General features: G+C 39.0%; 1 protein-coding gene and 1 long non-coding RNA gene across 4 annotated transcripts; both read right to left on the bottom strand.

Annotated features, from left to right (window-relative positions):
• Positions 1-243: 243 nt before the first annotated feature.
• On the bottom strand, positions 244-2,908 carry LOC126782743 (probable glucan endo-1,3-beta-glucosidase A6). The gene is made up of 3 exons (XM_050508053.1): positions 2,501-2,908; positions 1,106-2,407; positions 244-680 (listed from the first exon to the last, which is right to left on the bottom strand). Exons 1-3 carry the CDS (start codon positions 2,607-2,609, stop codon positions 637-639), a joined length of 1,455 nt encoding a protein of 484 aa, XP_050364010.1. The 5' UTR covers positions 2,610-2,908; the 3' UTR covers positions 244-636.
• An 11,802-nt stretch (positions 2,909-14,710) lies between these two features.
• Positions 14,711-17,597, bottom strand: LOC126782762 (uncharacterized). 3 transcript variants are annotated; one of them, XR_007670808.1, is made up of 5 exons: positions 16,945-17,597; positions 16,410-16,486; positions 16,238-16,325; positions 14,981-15,069; positions 14,711-14,844 (listed from the first exon to the last, which is right to left on the bottom strand). It is a non-coding gene; the product is annotated as an uncharacterized LOC126782762 (long non-coding RNA). The 3 variants fall into 3 exon arrangements; XR_007670807.1 differs by having other exon boundaries at positions 14,981-16,325; positions 16,415-16,486; XR_007670806.1 differs by having other exon boundaries at positions 14,981-16,325.
• Between the last annotated feature and the right edge of the window lie 1,625 nt (positions 17,598-19,222).

Here is a 19,222-nt window from a genome sequence, read left to right on the forward strand (position 1 = left end):
TACATACAGAATCTGAAAGTGTCAAAATGCACGAAATAATCCAGTGACCAGTGGTATGGGGTCTCCTAGCCAAATTACTTTCTAAAAATGTAATGAACCAACATTGCAGCACACAAGCTAGCACTAGCACCAGCTACCAAAAAGCGTCAAAGATCATAAAGTTATAAGAAGGAACACACATAAAGCTATAAACAAGAGATGTCTCCAAGATAGCCGTTGGCATTTGAGTAGAAGGAATAAGAACAACAATGTAAATATCTGGTCATTCATAGTGATGGACTGATTGTAGCTTCAGATACATATATCTGTTAAAAGAAGACTGTATGGACTAAAAGGAGGTGCCAAAAACGGTGCACAGCAAAAAGGCAATGGAAAAGCATCAGAATGTGGATTTGAAAACCAATTTTCTAATTACTAAAGGCACTCCTTTTAGAATGAAAATGGTGAACTGTGGGAAAACTGGAGATTTCTAAAGCCTAGATAAGACTCTCTATAAATCTTCTGATTGCTCTTAAATAGATAAATATCAAGAGTAGAGTGAGCCAAAGTAATCAGTCCACGAAACAAATGGCAGCAGCTTATTCAGCTAGTTTTAGAGGGAGGACGAGACAGCAATGCACCGCCATTGTACACCTTCTAAACTGGAAGCTTAGCACTCATGTACTTGCATGATCCATAACCTGAAGAAAGACAGAAGAAATGTCATAAGAAGATCGCACTCAAAACAACATATGGTAAATCTAATCCGGCACAGTACAATGTTTAATGGCACGATGAAATCAGACTGCTATCTGTACCAAGCATTAAGCTTATTGAACACATTTTACAACTATTCTTTGGTTACTGAATCCTGCCATCACGAAATCACCTGGTAGTGATCAATACTTATATACGGTCCCATTCATGCAAGTATTACATTGATCAAACAATGAACGTAAGAACAAAAGAACTCAAATGTACCCTGTTTTGCATAAGACTAATTCAACAACATTTCACCCTTCAAATTGCACATTAAGGCCTACCAACTACAGCATATTGATCTAAATTATTAACTAATCTAGCACTTATTTAAATTCATGTAAAAAAAAATTAAAGAATCACTCACTTGGATCCTTGATGGTTTGAACAGCAAGACCACCAAAGTCACAGCTCCCACCAGCCTTCCTAAACTGCGCCCAGTACGCACTAAACGCATAGCTCGCATGTTGGGCCAATGTATTGGGCTTAAAGCACTTCCCTCCGGGTTGAATCGGGTCACAAGTTTTATTCCCCTGCGAGCAAGCGTACGACAACGCCTCTGCAACCGCAGTCTTATTAGCTCCCTCCTTCACCAAGCACCATATCGGCCCCGGATACGGCTTATTATTCATCGCCGGCGGCAACGCCTTGAATTCCGATTCCGGCGTCCTCCCGGTCAAATCAATCTCATACACATTCGACCCGTTCGGGTACAACAACCCGAAATTCCGCTCCGTACCCTGACCCGGTTTGGTGTTCTCGTTGTACAGAGCGAAGATGAAGCTCGGGAGCACCACGCCGGGTCGGGCCGGAGTCCCGACCGGCGGTTTGGCCGTGAATTTTTTGATGACGTTGCGGTTGTAAGTCGCGGCGTTGTGGATGTTGGCGCCAATCTGGTCGAAGTCTCCGCCGCTGGGCCAACCCGTTTCGGCGATCCAGACCCGGATATCCGGGTACCCGAGCCGCTTCATCGCGAAAATCATGGCGTCCACCATCTGATCAAACAGGTTGTGGTACGTCAGACCCGTACCCGGATCCGTATACGTCACGTTGGTCGACCCGAGCAGAGCGTAGTCCAGATCGATGTTGGTCGGGTCGGAGGCCCAAGGGAAGAACGTATAGACATCAATAAAGAAGAACGACTTGGTTTTGAAGAGAAACTTCAACATTGGTTTAATGACGGAGACGGAGATGTCCGACCGGAAAGTACCGTTGGACGGCGGGAACGAGGACTCGAGGACGTCCATGGCGGAAGGAGTGCCGACTTTGACTTTGGAGATGCCGTGGATTTTCAGAGCGAGCTTCATCTTCCGCATTGCCGGAACCAGATTGGGCCACATGGACTTGTCCTGCCAGCCGGAGAGGATCTCGTTTCCGACGAGGAGGTACCGGATTAGGGTTTTGGGGTAGAAGGGGACGACTTTCTCGAGGACCCATTGGTTGGCGAGGGTTTGGTTGGAGGAGATGTTGTTGATGAGCTCGTTGGGCACCATAATGGAGACTTGAATGTCTTTGTTTTGTAGAGCTTTGAGGATTTTGGGTGTGGCATCGTAGAGCTTGACTCGCTTTGCTTTCAGGGTTTGGATGAGCTTGACGGATTGCGGCGGAGTTGGGAGGTTGTTGCCTAGCTGACCGTAGCACACGCCCACCTTGGCTGAGAACTCTGCGCCTGTAACAAAACCAGAAAAAGGTTAGAGAAAGATGCCAGAAACCAGAATGTAGAGAATGTGAATAGGTCTGTGACTTGCAATGAGGAGCTTACTGGAAATGGAGAAGAAGAAGCAGAGAAGGAGCAGAGGAGCGAGACCCATTGTCGGTGAGCTAAAGTGGAAGCTATGAGAAAAGAAATGGGGCTTATGCTGTGGGAGCATAAAGGTTGGATCTTTGGGCTGGTTAGTGACCAATGTAGGAGGAGAAAGAAAGTGTGGTCACTGTGGTGTGGTGTGGGATTTGGGGTTGGTTTTTTTTAATGGTTTCTTGTGCTCTGCTCCACAGTTGTGAAAAGATAAAGAAAAGGGAGAAGGGATCGAGAATCAGGTCATTGGATGGAGTGACATATATAGGTTAGAAAAGCTCAGAGATTTTGAGACGGTAGAGTGTGGGACATTATTACAGGTTTATTGTGCTGTGGTTAACTAGGAAGGTGGGGAAAAGCTGGAGAGTGATCACTCATAGCGCTGGAGAAAAGTATAGGATTTACAATTTTAGCCGTTGGAGTGGTGGCAAGTGGCAACTCGTAAATTTGCAGCTCACACAGTGAGCCTGGTTTGTTCGACATACTTGTCTGGACTGGTTCAGTCTGAAACTTTCCAGTAATTTACTGGTGATTTCAATTTTTCATTGATGGCCTCCAGTTGTTGTTATTTGAGCTAATTTGCTTTCATAGGTCCATCTTGTTATGATGGACGGAAATAATAAAATGCTAGGTCTGTCTCTCAGTGTTCTTTGACTTCTTTCCTCTCATATTTACCTAAACCAATGTCCAGTAGAATACAATCGCTTGTCAGAAACTTTGTTTATTTAGTTAAAATATGAGATTACATGAGAGTCAATACTCGAGACTGGAGAGACTTTGGATTATATAGGAACATGTTGCCCATAACAGTGTTGCCTAGGATCTGAGAAAGTGTGGATGGACCTCATTTTAAAATTGGGTGTAGTGTTCTAGCAGTCGAGATCTCAATTATCATGTCAATAAAAGCTCAACAAACCTGAATCATAGTGTACACAATATATCATTGAGGATGTCACATGAACTAAAACCTTGAGCAAGACAACTAATCAGTTAATCCCTGGAAACTCATAACAAATCACCCAAGAATCAAAGATATGTAAAACAAATTTATACATAAGCTATTCAAGTGTCCCGTTGTTGAAATCGAATTCTTCAATTTACCATAAGCATAAATACGATGTAGATGATCATTTCCAAAAAAAAAAAAATGATGTAGATGATGGAGTGGAAAAGATAATTGAATTGACAACGGCTGGAATGCATCGTTACCTGAATGAGCCCTTCTCTTGTCGTATTACGTGGCACGCTTTGATTGGTTGGGACCAAACAATTTCACCCCACGTGGGTTGCCTCGTCTTCAAACCTTGAATGGTTGTTTTATGTCGGCGCGGCTTGTGCGAGCCGACTGGAGCGAGGTAATAACTGGGATCGAGGACAGTAAGACGAGGGGTGAGGTGTGGGGGAGAAGATTTGGCTGTGGATTTAATCGTTTTAAGAGCAAAGTGAAAACATAGACCTAGAAATAGTTTCAGTGTGGAATTACGGAAGCCATGAATTAGGACTGTGGGAGACGAGTGAGTAGGTGGCGCCACCGTCCCTGTTACCGAAACCTCCTCACTTGTTACTTGGGCAAAAACCGCCAGTGTCTCGGGATATCTTTCTTCAATTTTTCTCGACTCCACTATGATCGGGGTCTCTATGTAAAGGTCAGTAAACCAATTGTTTTGATTGTTTGGTGTAGGCAAATACGAATTCGTTTACATTGAAGATCGTTATCCTCTGAGATGTGTTATAGTAATTGCATTCATGTAATGCTCTCCTCAACAACGATTTTGGTGTATTAGGTTGCTATGGGCTACGAGATTTGTATTGATAATCGACAATGTCGTCCCTATGGCTTCTGGTTTCTGGTTTTGGCCTTGAAGATGAATATATGATTACAAATAACTAAAGAGATCAATTAGGGGATTTTTTTTACAGATGAATCTCTCGGTTTTCTTCTAGCATTCAACTTTCAACCTTTAGGCATTTGCATCTGAATTTGCTTCTGTCGTTTTAGGTTGATAATGACCCCTGCATATTACTTCCTTCAAACCTGCTGGTTTGCCATATCAGACTTTTAACAAGTGTAATGCTTGCATCTGCTTTTTGTGTTTGAAATATACAATGGAATTAAAACTAGTAGTCACAATGTAAAATCAAACTAGAACTTCCACATTTATCAACTCCATTCGACTATCAACAGTTGTTGTTCTATGTTGAAGTTGATCAGTTAGGAGCTGTCAAGTTGATAGCTAAATTTTCTAATCAGTTGTATATCTCTGAAACAAAGCCAAGTATTGAAGCTTTGTTTTACTCATCACCTTAATGTACATCATTAAATCTGTTACTTGCAATATATCATCAAACCTAATTTACATTTTAATTATTATTATTCTCTAAACGTCTTAACCATTCATTGGTACTATCTGCATAGGCAGTTTATTGGTACTATGTGCTTGTGTAGGCTATCATCTTCTGTAAGTGGATATTTTATTTTCTCTATTATAAGTCAGTACAATGTCTGCAGATACAACTGATACAAAATCCTTTTATATGCTTACTAAGTTCTATATTATTTCAAGTTGATTGTTATCCTCATGGGCATATATGGACTGCTTGCCAAGGGTATGATTCTGTGAGCAGACGAGTGGAGCAACTCAAGAACCAACTGAAACCTTCTGGATCCAAGCAATGTACGAGAGCTTTCTCTTCCCCTATATATATATATATATATATATATATATATATATATATATACACACATGCCAATTCAGTAGTAGAATACGATAATGTTAATATGGCAATACCCTAGCTAGTAGAAAAAAGAAGTGTGATTTATACTCTTCAGGAGTCTCTGATACGTTCAACATATCCACCAAGCAAATATATGGGTGTCTGATTGTAGTATGCTGATTGGGCAGAACGACAATGATTAAGCTTGCTAGTGATTTGATATTTCAACTTCCAGCTTAATTATATGTGGCTATTTCATAAGTTTTAGTTAATCATTCTTTAGTGAAAGCCTTCTTCACATTGCTTTCTTTAGAGGTAGATTGATGGTCGTAGAACTATTGCTAGGCCCTGCAAGTAATTCTGAAATTGTCTATATATGCTTCTGTTTAATGCATTCAATATCACTTATGTATTGTTCATGATTTAATACAATGTCACTCTTTGCTTTAACTTGATATGATCTGTGGCATGTCTGTTTGAACTATAAAATTGCTCTCACACTAAAACTTGTGTTTTGTTTATTTCAAGTCTATGATTATTAATAGTATTATCAAGGTGCTTGATTCTACATACAGTGACTACCTAAAGTAGAAATAAACTGATCTTAGTGAACAAACCTGCCTAGTGTCTAAAGACTAAACTTGTTCATGATGAATGCACTCTAGAAAACTTATTGCAGGTTTCCTCTGCAGTGGTTGTAGTTGTTTCAGTGGTAATATACTGATCTTTCTCTTCAAACAGATGATTTACATATACAGATTCAATGGTATATATAGACTAATTTAGACTATATACTAATCTCTCAACTAATCACTCCACTACCGATTGTTTCGTTTCCTCCACTATCTCTTCATTCACCTACTACCATCCACTCACACTCCCCCTCAAGTTGGCGCATACATATCAACCATGCCCAACTTGCCAAGTGAGTCATAAAAAGCTTTCTTAGGTACTCCTTTTGTGAGCATATCGGCAAGTTGTTCTTCTGTATGAACAAAAGGAAAACTGATGATTTTCGCGTCTAGCTTCTCCTTTATAAAGTGACGATCAACCACCACATGTTTTGTACGATCATGTTGTTAAGGATTCTGTGAAATATCAATAGCTGGCTTGTTGTCACAGTACATATGCATAGCACATTTAGGTTTAATACCCAAATCTTGTAGCAAATTCATAATCCACAATAACTCGCACACTCCCTGAGCCATACCTCTGTATTCTGCTTCAGCACTAGATCGAGCTACCACATTTTATTTCTTACTCCTCCACGTAACAAGGTTACCTCCAACAAAGGTAAAATACCCTGATGTGGACCTCCGATCTGTAATATTTCCAGCCCAGTCTGCATATGTGAAGCCATAAACATCAAAGATATTGTTGTGATTAGAAAACATTACTCCTCTCCCCGGAGTTGACTTCAAGTACCTCAAGATCCTTACAACAGCATCCATGTGGTCTTCACTGGGGTTATGCATGAACTGACTTACTACACTTACTGCATACGCAACATATGGTCTGGTATGTGATAGATAAATCAGGCGCCCGACTAGCCTCTGATAACGAGGTTTGTCAGTAGGGACTTGATCTAGATACTCTGCTAACCGATGGTTCTGCTCAATAGGAGTATCAATGGGCGTGCAGTCCAACATACATGTCTATGTTAGTAGATCAAGGATGTACTTCCTTTGACACAGATAGATACCATCACTACCCCGGGCAACTTCAATGCCTAAGAAGTACTTGAGTGTACCTAGGTCCTTCATCTCAAACTCTGTGGCAAACTGTTTCTGTAATCTATCCACCTCAACAGTATCATTCCCAGTAACTACCATATCATCAACATATATAATTAGGGCTGTTACCTTCCTTTGTTGATGTTTGAGAAATAACGTGTGGTCTGAATTACTCTGTTTGTAGCCAATCTTCCTCATGAATTGTGAGAATCTTCATACGGAGTTACTTGGAGAAGCGGCCACATATCCAGGCGGAAGATCCATGTATACTTCCTCCATTAGTTCTCCATGAAGGAATGCATTCTTAACATCAAATTGCCTAAGTGGCCAGTTCAAGTTAGAAGCGACAGAAAGCAATATCCGAATAGTGTTTATTTTTGCAACAGGTGCAAATGTCTCATCATAGTCTATGCCATATGTTTGGGTGAACCCCTTCGCTACTAAGCGTGCTTTATACCGGCTTACTGACCCATCTGGATTATGCTTCACTGTAAACACCCAACGACATCCTACTGTCTTCTTGCCATATGGTGGAGGTACAAGCTCCCAAGTATTGTTCTTTTGTAATGCTTCCATATCTTCCTCCATTGCTTTCCTCCATTTTGGATCTCCCAATGCATCCTGCACTTTGTTAGGTACTGATACAGTAGATATTTGATTCACAAATGACTCATATGACTTAGATAATCTTTTGGTAGATATAAAATTCGCTACCGGATACTTGGTTGTAGTCTGAAGGGTAGGTTCATATTTTTTTGTTGGTTGACCCCGAGTAGACCTATTTGGCAAAACATATTGTCTACTATTATCTCTAATAGAATGACTAACCTCAGGTGAGTGATCTTTTGTACCAGGAGAGCATTGGTCAGGTGTAGAAACAGTAGTATGAGGGGCAGTTGTGTTTTCATCTGCTGGTTCTTGAATCTCTGGAGTGACTACACCGCCGATTACACCGCCAGAATCTTCCGGTGGCGCTTGTGTAGCTGTTACATTGATAATCTCAACTGAACATGTCACCATATATATTGCCTTACTTGTCTCCCCCTCTCCAGGATACAGCTCTTCAAAATAGGAATTCTCCCCCTGAAGAGCAGTATCAGAAGGGGCAAAATAACTCATGTCCTCGAAGAAAGTAACATCCATAGTGACATAATACTGCTTGGTAGGTGGATGATAGCACCGGTACCCTTTTTGATGGCCTCCATATCCAACAAACACACATTTAACTGCCCGTGCATCCAATTTAGACCGCTGATGTGGTGGAAGATGGACAAAAGCAACACAACCGAAAACACGGGCATGAAGATTATGAAAAGAGGGTAATGAGACATGAGATGCAAGTACCTCATATGGAACTTTGCCTTGAAGGACACGAGAAGGAAGAAGTGATGACAGCATCACCCCAAAGATACTTAGGCATATGGGCACTAAAAAGAATACACCGAGCCATTTCAAGTAAGTGACGATTTTTTCTTTCAGAAACGCCATTCTGCTCAGGTGTGTAAGGACACGTTGTTTGATGAACAATTCCGTGTGAGTTAAAGAACTCCTGAAAGATATGATTCACATATTCCCCCCCCCATTATCAGAACGAATAACTCTAATTGTGGCATTATATTGTGTTTGCATAGTGGTATAGAAGGCTTGAAAAGCCGGGAAAACCTCATTTTTAGTTTTAAGAAGAACAATCCACGAAAGACGGGTGCAATCATCAATAAATGACACATAGTACCGCATTCCTGACACAGTAGACTCTTTAGAAGGTCCCCAAACATCAGAATGAATTAATTCAAAAGGAAGAGTACCTTGATTAGATTTACTAGGGGAATAGGTAGACCGATGACTCTTGCCCAAAACACATGTTTCACAATGTAAAGAAGACTCATCCACACTAAAAAACAAAGTAGGCATAGATTTCTTCATAATACTAAAAGATGGATGCCCTAAGCGACGGTGCCATAACCAAATTTCACTTAGCTTATCAGAAGTAGAGATTAGAGCGGTCCGAGATTGTGCCCCTGGTTTCTCCCCCGCATATGTCTGATCCAGATGAAACAACTGGCCCCTCAGATACCCCCGACCAATTAACTCTCCGGTGAGAAGATCCTGAAATATCACATACAAAGGAAAAAATGTCACAGAACACTGAGCGTCAGTGTTTAATTGGGGAACAAATATCAAATGATGAGATAAAGCAGGGACATAGAGCACATTGTGAAGCTCTATAGTGGGAGTAATACGAACATACCCTTTTCCTAAGACGGGGAATGCCTCACCATTAGCATTAGTAACATAGGGTACTGATGCAGGAGACAAAACGGTAAAATAAGATTTGTCATAAGTCATATGATCAGACGCACCAGAATCAATAATCCATGTATCAAAACCAACAAAGTGAGAGATATTTAAAGTCATACCAATTTTACCACGACCAGCGATGGATGCGGTAGGGATGAACATATTTTGACAAATCAGAAGTTATACAGCGAAAGAAATGGAGAAGAATCTGTTGCTGGTGCACTTGCACTGACGGTACGTATGCACTGACAGTAAGAAAAAGGGCTGCTAATTATTGTTGGGCCGGGTCAGAGCAAGCGGGCCGGGTCAGAGCAAGCGGGTTGGGTCGGAGTAAGTGGACCGGGTCGGATCAAGTGGACCGGGTCGGATCAAGCGGGCCGGGTCGGGCCGTACTTGTTTCTGGGCTGGGCCGGGTGTGGCCGGGCCAGGTGAATGAAAGCGGGTCGGGTTGAGTGGCTGATTTAGGATTTAGGTCGGATTTGGGTATGAAGAGCGGAGAGGAGAGGGTAGATTTGGGTATGAGGAGCGGAGAGGAGAGGGGCGATCTTGAGGAGCGGCGAGTGACGTCGGGGTGGGGAGACAGCAGCGGCAACTGAGGAGCGGGCGAGCGACGTCGGGGCGGGGAGAGACAGCAGCAGCAACGGCGGAGAGAGCACCGAGGAGAGGCTTGGCTCAGGTGAGCAACGGCGGATTGTCGAGAGCACCGAGGAGAGGCAGCTCCTGGAAACTGAGAGAGCACGATCGGAGGAGCAGCGGTGACTGCGGGTTGATGAGGAGCAGCGGTGGAGCGACTTCGGAGGGACAGCGGGCGATTAGCTCCGGAAAAAGTCGACGGCGACGTCGAGCGGCGAGTCCGAGTGCGGAGCAGCCAAGCAGACGCAGCGGAGAGACGCCGGAGGTCGACTTGCCGGAAAAAAGGAAAAGGAAAGAACAGAGCAGGAGGCTCGGATACCAAGTGGTAATATACTGATCTTTCTCTTCAAATTGATGATTTACATATACAGATTCAATGGTATATATAGACTAATTTAGACTATATACTAATCTATCAACTAATCACTCCACTACCGATTGTTTCCTCCACTATCTCTTCATTCACCTACTACCATCCACTCACAGTTTCATAAGAAAATGTCATCATTTGTGTTGAAGCATCTTTCAGTTATGCAGAAACATAGGTATGCTGCTACTCTATTAGTGCACAGATTTGCTATTTGATGAATTTAATTAATGTGCTCACGACTCACATATTTTTTTTTATATGCTCAGGCCTTTCTCCAAGACTAAAAGGTTCAAATTGCTAAAGGCAATGGTGATTGACTACGGTAGCTTGATGATCAAAATAGGAGCCTGATGAACATATTCAACCAATGATGTCTGAAAAGTTTAATTCCGAGATGCAAGTTGATGTAAAAATGAACACTTTTGTGCTGCATGAAGGAGGTGGGGCATATGATCAATCAGCATTAAATCGGGCAAGCATAATATCTCTATATTTGTTTGTTCTTTCGGTTTACTGAGAAGCTGTGAAATTTGTCATAGAATTAATTGGAAAGAAAATTGAGTTGTTCAGTTAGCTAGAATGTACATGACTAATGTATACACCACCCCTTATGTCATATTGTCATATTTATAATTGAAAGCAACCTATGTCCTGGATTTTATTCAGTTTAATATCTTGGGTGATGAAATAAGATGGCAACTGAAAAAAATAAATGCAACCAATTATTAATTAGAAACTTTTGAAATCAGATTAATCAACAGTTGATAAATAGAACTTTGCAGTTTTAAGACTGTCCCTGATACAATTTCTTTTTCTTTTTACTAAAATTAATGAGCTTTTTGAGAAGCTCCGACTTCAACTGAGCTTGGAGTCATAATCAGTTTTGATTATTTAGAGGTTCATCCTAATGAACTTTGTGATTTGATTTTATTGTGTATTTGTATGTGATGTGCAACTCTTATCCTTTCTTTTGCAGCTGTTGATTGGGGTTAGGTTTCTCCGTACGTGGCCTTTCGTTGGCCAAGTGCGGATATGCTTTGTTGAACCTCCATATTTTCAGATGACTGTCAAGTCTTATTTTTACACATGGCCTTAATGTTACAGTACTTCCAGGAATTGCAGGGTGGCTAGTAATATATTGTCATATTTGAAGCAAATATAATTTTGTTTTCTATCTGACTTGCCCTTTGTTTATCTGTCTTACCGGAGAAGCTTCTTTCCATTGCCTTTGAGCAAACCTTGTTCAGGTATGATTTTCCTATATGGACATTGTTTATCCGTCAATGAATGTTTTGTACGCAGCCTTTGTATCTTGCCTGGTTTCTTATGGAAGACTTGAGATACCTCCTTTACTTTTTTGGAGACCTTTGTGTGTTCGTTTCTCTGTTTATCCAGGATATGTTTCATTATATTGCAAGAGCCAACAGAAGAGCGGAAGAGGATACTCTTAAATCTCATTTTGAAAGGATGATCAAGATTGGGCAGGAAAGTCACTATAGGAGATTTATAAGTAGCTTCCGTCTCTATCCAATTACAAAGCCTCGCATTTTGAAAGGTTACAAATCTGTTGTATAAGTGGCTGCCGTTTTGATGTAATTTAGACGACACAGTTCACAACCATAAAATTTCACCAAAGGCTAACTATCAAATAAACTATGCATCACACAGATCACCTAAACACATTCAACAGTTGCTTCCATAATGATCAAGAGATCCAAAAAAGAACCTGAAATAATTTTGATAACATCCTTGCATAAAAACGTGAAATCTACTTGAGCTAGGTAGAGTAGAAACAAGAGTAGCATAAATGCATAGAATTCTACATGTTCAAAAGCAGTTCTTAAGGGCTGCTCTACTCGTGCTCGGTACTCGTTCAACTCGAACTGTATCAAAAAGGGATAACAGTCAGCTACCAAAAAATAGCACTTAGATGACAACAGTAATTTGTCAGCTAAGGCCATATGTTCATCGTCTAAAACCCTAAGATGACGAACACATCGTCGTCTAACTTCCGTCAACTAGTTGTTGTCACCCGAGTACATAAATGACGAAATGAAAGGAATATAAGTTTACAACTACTAAGTTGAAGTGGCTAAAGTACGTGCGTTGCTGATATCTAAACCGGGTTCGAGTCTCAACGGCTCCCCACCTTTTTCTTTTTTTTACCAAATTTGATAATTATGTCAGCTTGTTAATCCAAAAAAATAATAATTAATGGGAAATAAAAAAAAGGGTTTCTTTTCAAACATAATACTTCCCCAAACAATATATTTATATCTGGTAGTGCTTTATTTTCAACAATTATTCATAGTCGACAGTAATTAATTAATTTTATTTTCTAATTTCATAAAATTGTGGATTCTTTATTTTAATAATATAAAATATATTAATTAAACAACAAATAATTTTGATAAAAAATATAGAACAATAAGTAACTAATTTGAACAAATTGACAGGATATAACTTGTGCAGTCATTACCAAGATCCTATTTGGTTTATAACATATGTTATATAATATTAGTAGAGAATTTGTTGATGAACAATCTAAGGTCGTGGTATTATCAATCGAACCGTTAGATGTACTCGGTACATATATTTAGGCACCCTATAAAAATTTGGTCAATTTTGGACAATGTTTGATCATATGATCTTCTATTCAACCTAAATAAATGTGTAAATATATTATAAAACTGTATTGACCTGGGCACTCTTAAATATGTCACCGGGATCAGACCGCACAGGGTAGTTTTCCATAATTACGTGATCTGGGAAATGTAGAGGACATTCAGCCTCCACGTCCCGAAGATGGGTCCACCCATTAGGCGTATAAGTGGTATTTCAGTTTTTAGACATTCGAACGACCAAATAAGGTCCAAATTAAACGAAACTTTTACAAGATGTCTAAATATATGTAAGGAAAACATCCTACAGTCCAATTGTTGTTCAAAAGAGTCCTTTATATAGCCGGTTCATAATGTGACATTTTAATATATAACATGATATAAATGTTATGACACATTAGTGAACAATTTAGTGATGGACAACCTAAGATCATGGTATTAACAATCGAACCATTAGATGTGATCAATACATATATTTAGGCATCCTGTAAAAATTTGGTCAAATTTGGACAATGTTTGACCATCTGATCTTCTAGTCAACCTAAATAAATGTGTTTACATATTAGAAAACCGCATTGACCGGGGCACTCTTAAATAGGTCTCCAGGATCAGACCATACAAGGTGATTCTCCATAATTATGTGGTTTGGAAAATGTAAAGGAGGTTCGGCCTTCGCGTCCCGGAGATGAGTCCACCCATAGGGCGTATAAGTGGTATTTTCAATTTTTAGATGTTCGAACGGCCAAACAAAGTCCAAATTAAACGAAATTTTTACAAGATGTCTTAATATATGTAAGGAAAACATCCTACAGTCTGATTGATGTTCAGAAGTTGCTTTCATATAGCAGTTCATAATGTGACACCTTAATATATAACATGATATAAATGTTACATTACATTAGTAGACAATTCGGTGATGGACAATCTAAGTTCGTGATGTTATCAATCAAACCGTTAGATGTGATCAATACATATGTTTATGCACCCTGTAATAATTTAGTCAAATTTGGACATTTTTTGACCATTCGATTTTATAGTCAATCTAAATAAATATGTTTATCTATTACAACGTTGCATTGACCGGGACAATCCTAAATAAGTCTCCGGGATCAAGCCGCAATAGGTGATTCTCCATAATTACGTGGTTTATGAGATGTAGAGGAAGTTCGGCATTCGCATTACGAAGATGGGTCCACCTATAGGGCAAATAAGTGGTATTTTTAGTTTTATAATGTTCGGGCGGCCAAATGAGGTCAAAATTGAAAGAAATTTTTACATGATGTCTAAATATATGTACGGAAAATTTCCTAATTATTTGGATCTCGATATAGGCGGTTAACCTTATTTTAACACTATCTTTCTAAGGGTAGTTGTGTTGCGAGGTTAAAATTATTATAAATTTTTTATATCCGCAGATAGAGTGTGGTAATTTTTGGCCATTATCAATTAAACATTCATCAAACTTAATCCACAATCGCTAAAGTGGCCACTTATATTGAAATTTAACGGAGAAGTTAAAGTCATTTGACTTATCCCATTAAAAAAAACAAAAACTGCATCTATGTGTGTATATTATTATTATTATTATTATTATTATTATTATTATTATAGTTAACAATCAAATGTGTTTTGAAGAACTCAACAATCAATTGATAGTTAGAATTTGACTTCGATAATAAAGCTATGACACATTTGGCACCTTTCTTTGGCTCAATAAACTGAATTCCAGAAAACTTGATCAATTTTTTTTTAATTTTTTTTATTTCACATCACATCAATTCTAATATGTTGCTGACACCGAGAGACCAGCAAGTTCAAAATAGATAAAACCTAGAGATTGATAGAACACAATCGGCCTTCCATAAAATAATATATTCAAAGCTGTGCAGCTAATCCAGTCCGGTGCCATAGCATCAATCTGATCCGTTCTTCCATTTCAAGCTGAAGCAAGGAATGAAAGCAACAAGTTAGCATACACTCTAATAGCACCTAGTAACCCTGCACACAGGCGTAACCAACTACTTGTCTGTAGTATGAAAAAAGAAGAAGGGAGACACAGAGAAGAAGAGAGACAAACCTCATCAAGAGTCTGCTCTGCTCACAGGTGATGACCGTCAAATAGGAAGGCAATTGAGTGAGCTTGCTCACAAAAAATAATATACACATCTTGAAAGATAAAAACACATGAATAGATACTGAGCTTGCTCACAAAAAATAATATAATTTTCGGCATAAAACAGATATACACATGTTTTTCCATTTATTAAAAAGCATCCATGCATAATCAGGATTGGTAAGAAAGAAAGTGTCCAAAAGTCAAGTTAACAAAAGGAAGAGATGCAATATAACAAGCATCATATAAGATAGTCTTCATTACACTAGGCTATTCAGTTATCATTACTAGTAGTATTAGAGTTGACCCAATTGGGATAGATTTCAAGTTCTGCCAAAGATAGATAAGTGGACAGATTACATGCATTGCGTGCTAAAAAAAAACTAAATCAGCAATAAAGAATAATATTGCCGCAAGTAGCTAGTGATGGTAAAACACATAAGGCCCAACAAATATCATATTTTGATGAACCAATCTAGAATAGCATCACTAGATATCATATTTGTTGAACCAACAGATAACATATCTGCTGAACCAATCATATTTGGATGAACAGTATACACCAAACAAGAAAAGCATTGTAAATATGGCCTCTCCCATATGTGAATGCAAAATAGACACCAAACAAGAGAATGTTTTCTGGAAAGGATATAGTCTAAAGTCTATACAAGTAGTATATGTAATGGTTACTACACCCATACTTATAAAGAGTATGGATGACGACATTCATAGATATTAAGCATGTACAAGCCACCAATACAAAAATATTTTGATGACGGTATAAACAAATCAAATGAGTGGAATTAATAAATTCCACTGCTTCCCAGTCTTAAAATACATCAACAAATTCACCAGAGTGATGGCTTCTTAATGAAAGAATTAAGAGGCAGCTCCTAGATAGGAGACGGGAAATGCCTACCATGGGTTGAACATTTATAACTAATTCAAATTGACATCAAGATTCTTAATCAAAATACTAATGCACTATCTATGGTAGTCTTGTCAAGTACTTCTTAATGTAATCAACACATCTGATGCATGAAGGCTAGTGCCAATAACTTATACACACATGCAGATAAGATTATTTAAACTGCATGCATAAAAATTATTCCCATGCTCATACAACAAAAACTCTACATTACTCGATAACTACCATGCAAGCCATCCATCCCATCCAAAATTTATAAATATAATATCATCGCATATGAGAAGAGAACTTACAAGAGAAGCCGAGCCGATGCTCTGGTCGGGTTCCCAGCCTTTTTAACTCCTCCAGCCTTGAAAACTGAGTATTGATGCTTTCTTGTAACTGTTAAAAGTGTAAACACACTATCAACGACATTCACTTAGACATTAGACCGAACTCAATCTACATTAACAGAAGATGATATACCATACTATTTAAATCTTCACAGAGCTTATGCTTGATGACTTCCTCATCCTGAACGGCCTTTATTGGAGCTTCCCAGCCTGATATATAAAAAACAATCACGAGTACAATGCCATTTAAATCCAAAATTTATGAAAACATAGGTATGAAAACCTCATAATCACAACATCATTCTCAGAAAGAAAACAACAAGTAGAAAGTAGAAGATAAAATCCATGTCACCATAAACAAAGAAAGAGTAGGTCACACTAGTACACTTAATTTGGTACAAACTAACATAAGGATCAAACTATAGATGTAAAAGTTTTGAACACCCAAGTGTCCATCGGCAGGGACATTGGAATTCAAGCTTTCACATATGAAACATGAAACAAAACTATCTCAAGAACCAGACACTTGGATTTCCAAAACACATGGTCGTTCACCATCAAAATTGGATAGATAATCAACAATGAGGATAATGAGTGGAGAAGTTAATCGAAACTGAAAACCAAATAGTTCAACATGTAGATTATGATGAGAAGATGGAATTTCATACCTTAAAAGCTAAATCGGAGTCACCCGACAAGCCGCCTAAAAACTCAGAGCTTTCCAAAGTTGAATCATTCTCCGCTGTAGAGCACAAAACCATGGCCAGAGCTTCACGAAATCAAAACTACTTTCCGAGCTCATCTTTGTAATCCAACACCATAGAGGTGTTCGTATCGACAAAACATAAAGCTCTGATTCGCTAATCGCTCCTCTCTCGTTCAACAGTGACTTTAGCTCCCACCCAAAACTCTATATTATACATATAAATTGAAAGCCAGATAATCAGAGAAACGATTTGACTTATTCAGCTCAGATCGAAGAAGCAACTGAGGGTTTCGACGAATTGAGTTCGGTCTCGGTTTTGCTTGTGGTTTTGAAATAATGAAAACGAACGCTTCCATGGCAATCTCTGTGTCAACGGCTGCAATGGTATATCATGGAATCGATTACCGACCTTTTACGAAGGAACCCGATGGGCGGCTGGATCTAAGAAACTGAGAGATGGCGGTGGATTCGCGAAAATTGAATGGTGGTTCCGTCTGCGGCTGTGAGATGGTGGTATTGATGCGGCGGCTAAAAGGGTTGAGGTACCCGATGCGGACCTCTTGGATCAACTCACCAACTCGTTCCCTCCCCTCTCCTAAACCATCTTACCCAATTCCAGATATGATATTCGAAATGATGTTTTCATTCCAGATCTGAAGCTTTTCTCGCACACTTCACTTACCGTCCACGATCGATTATTTTACCCAGCTGGACTCGGCTCGCACAAGCCGCGCCAATAGACAACAGCTTTTCAAGGCCTGAGGACGAGGCAACCCACGTGGAACGAACGTTTTGACCCAGACCAATCACATCGTGCCATGTAATAAGACAAAATAAGGGCTTCTATAGGTAACGGTGCATTCCAAAACTCGCCGAATTCAAGTATGAAAAGATTTTGGGTCAATGTTCTACATGTGGTTTGATTATACACATGTTGGTCTCCTTCCACATGTGCCTCCTTGAATGTGGAAGAAAGTACATCTTAGCCAACAAAGTTTCAGAAGGCAGCCATGGCGGCCCGACAACTGCGGCTCTTATTTCTTTGAATGTTACTTTTGGCAGGGGCGAAACTAGAATTTGAATTTGGGGGGTCCAAAGTTAAAACATGATTCTTTATAGAGAATACTACTGTTAAATTTATAAATTAAAACAAACCTGGTTAAGTTTTATAAAATAAGACAATTGAATAGGCAAGACATCAATGATAAATAATTAGAAATTACTCCTAATCTAGGAAAAAATACAAATTATTCTACTATTAATTATGAATAATTATGTTTAACTTTACTTGTTCCGGTCATTGATTTGGATGGGCGGGGGAGTTTGTATTAGCTAACACCAAAATTCACGTAGCATGAGGTATATATATGGTGAGTTACTTAAAGATTGATAACACCAAAATTCACGTAGTATGAGGTATATATATGGTGAGTTACTTAAAGATTGATAACACCAAAATTCACGTAGTATGAGGTATATATATGGTGAGTTACTTAAAGATTGATAAAAGTTAAGATGGTCTAGACGAATTTGTTTACGGTGGAGTACTTTATTGTATGGAGCTCAAAATCATCACCATTTAAATCTAAATTTCTAAAATCTAGTGATTCTCATTATATTTTGAGGTTAATTTTTTTGAATGACATTTTTTTTGTACACACAATCTAGTGTCTCCATACAATGAAGTATTTCATAGTAGAATTTTTCGGGTCCGGACCCCTTCATGTGTATGTGTAATTCTGCCCCTGCTTCTGGTGATACTAGGGATCTTGGCCTAGTGTTCACTGCACAAATCCCTTGAAGGATCAAATTTTCCCGAATTTGCCTAACCTCTTTGTACCCTAGTAGAAAAAGAAGCAAATTGTGTGATTTTCGAGAAATTGAGGAACCAATTGAAATTACATCCCCAATTACTTAGAAAAGAAAGGGTAAAGAAGCCTCTCCAAAACGATAATATGTACCAGGTACATAATCGACATGACATACATTTTTAATGTAATTAATCTTTTTTTACTGTGTTTGTTTATAATTTGTTACTCATATTTAAATAATTTTTTTATTTTCATCGCATACATGTTTATCACACTATAGAGTAATATAATTGACTAAGTACATGTGTTGTTCTAAGTACACAAAATAATTACTCACGCGTGGAGAATATGTGTGTCTACACGTGTCTCGGCGTATCCACCTCATGTTTGTATCATGTCCGCCGCACGGAACGTACACGGGACCAAAAC

This window comes from Argentina anserina, chromosome 2 (genome assembly GCF_933775445.1).
Source record: "Argentina anserina chromosome 2, drPotAnse1.1, whole genome shotgun sequence".
Taxonomy (NCBI): domain Eukaryota; kingdom Viridiplantae; phylum Streptophyta; class Magnoliopsida; order Rosales; family Rosaceae; genus Argentina; species Argentina anserina.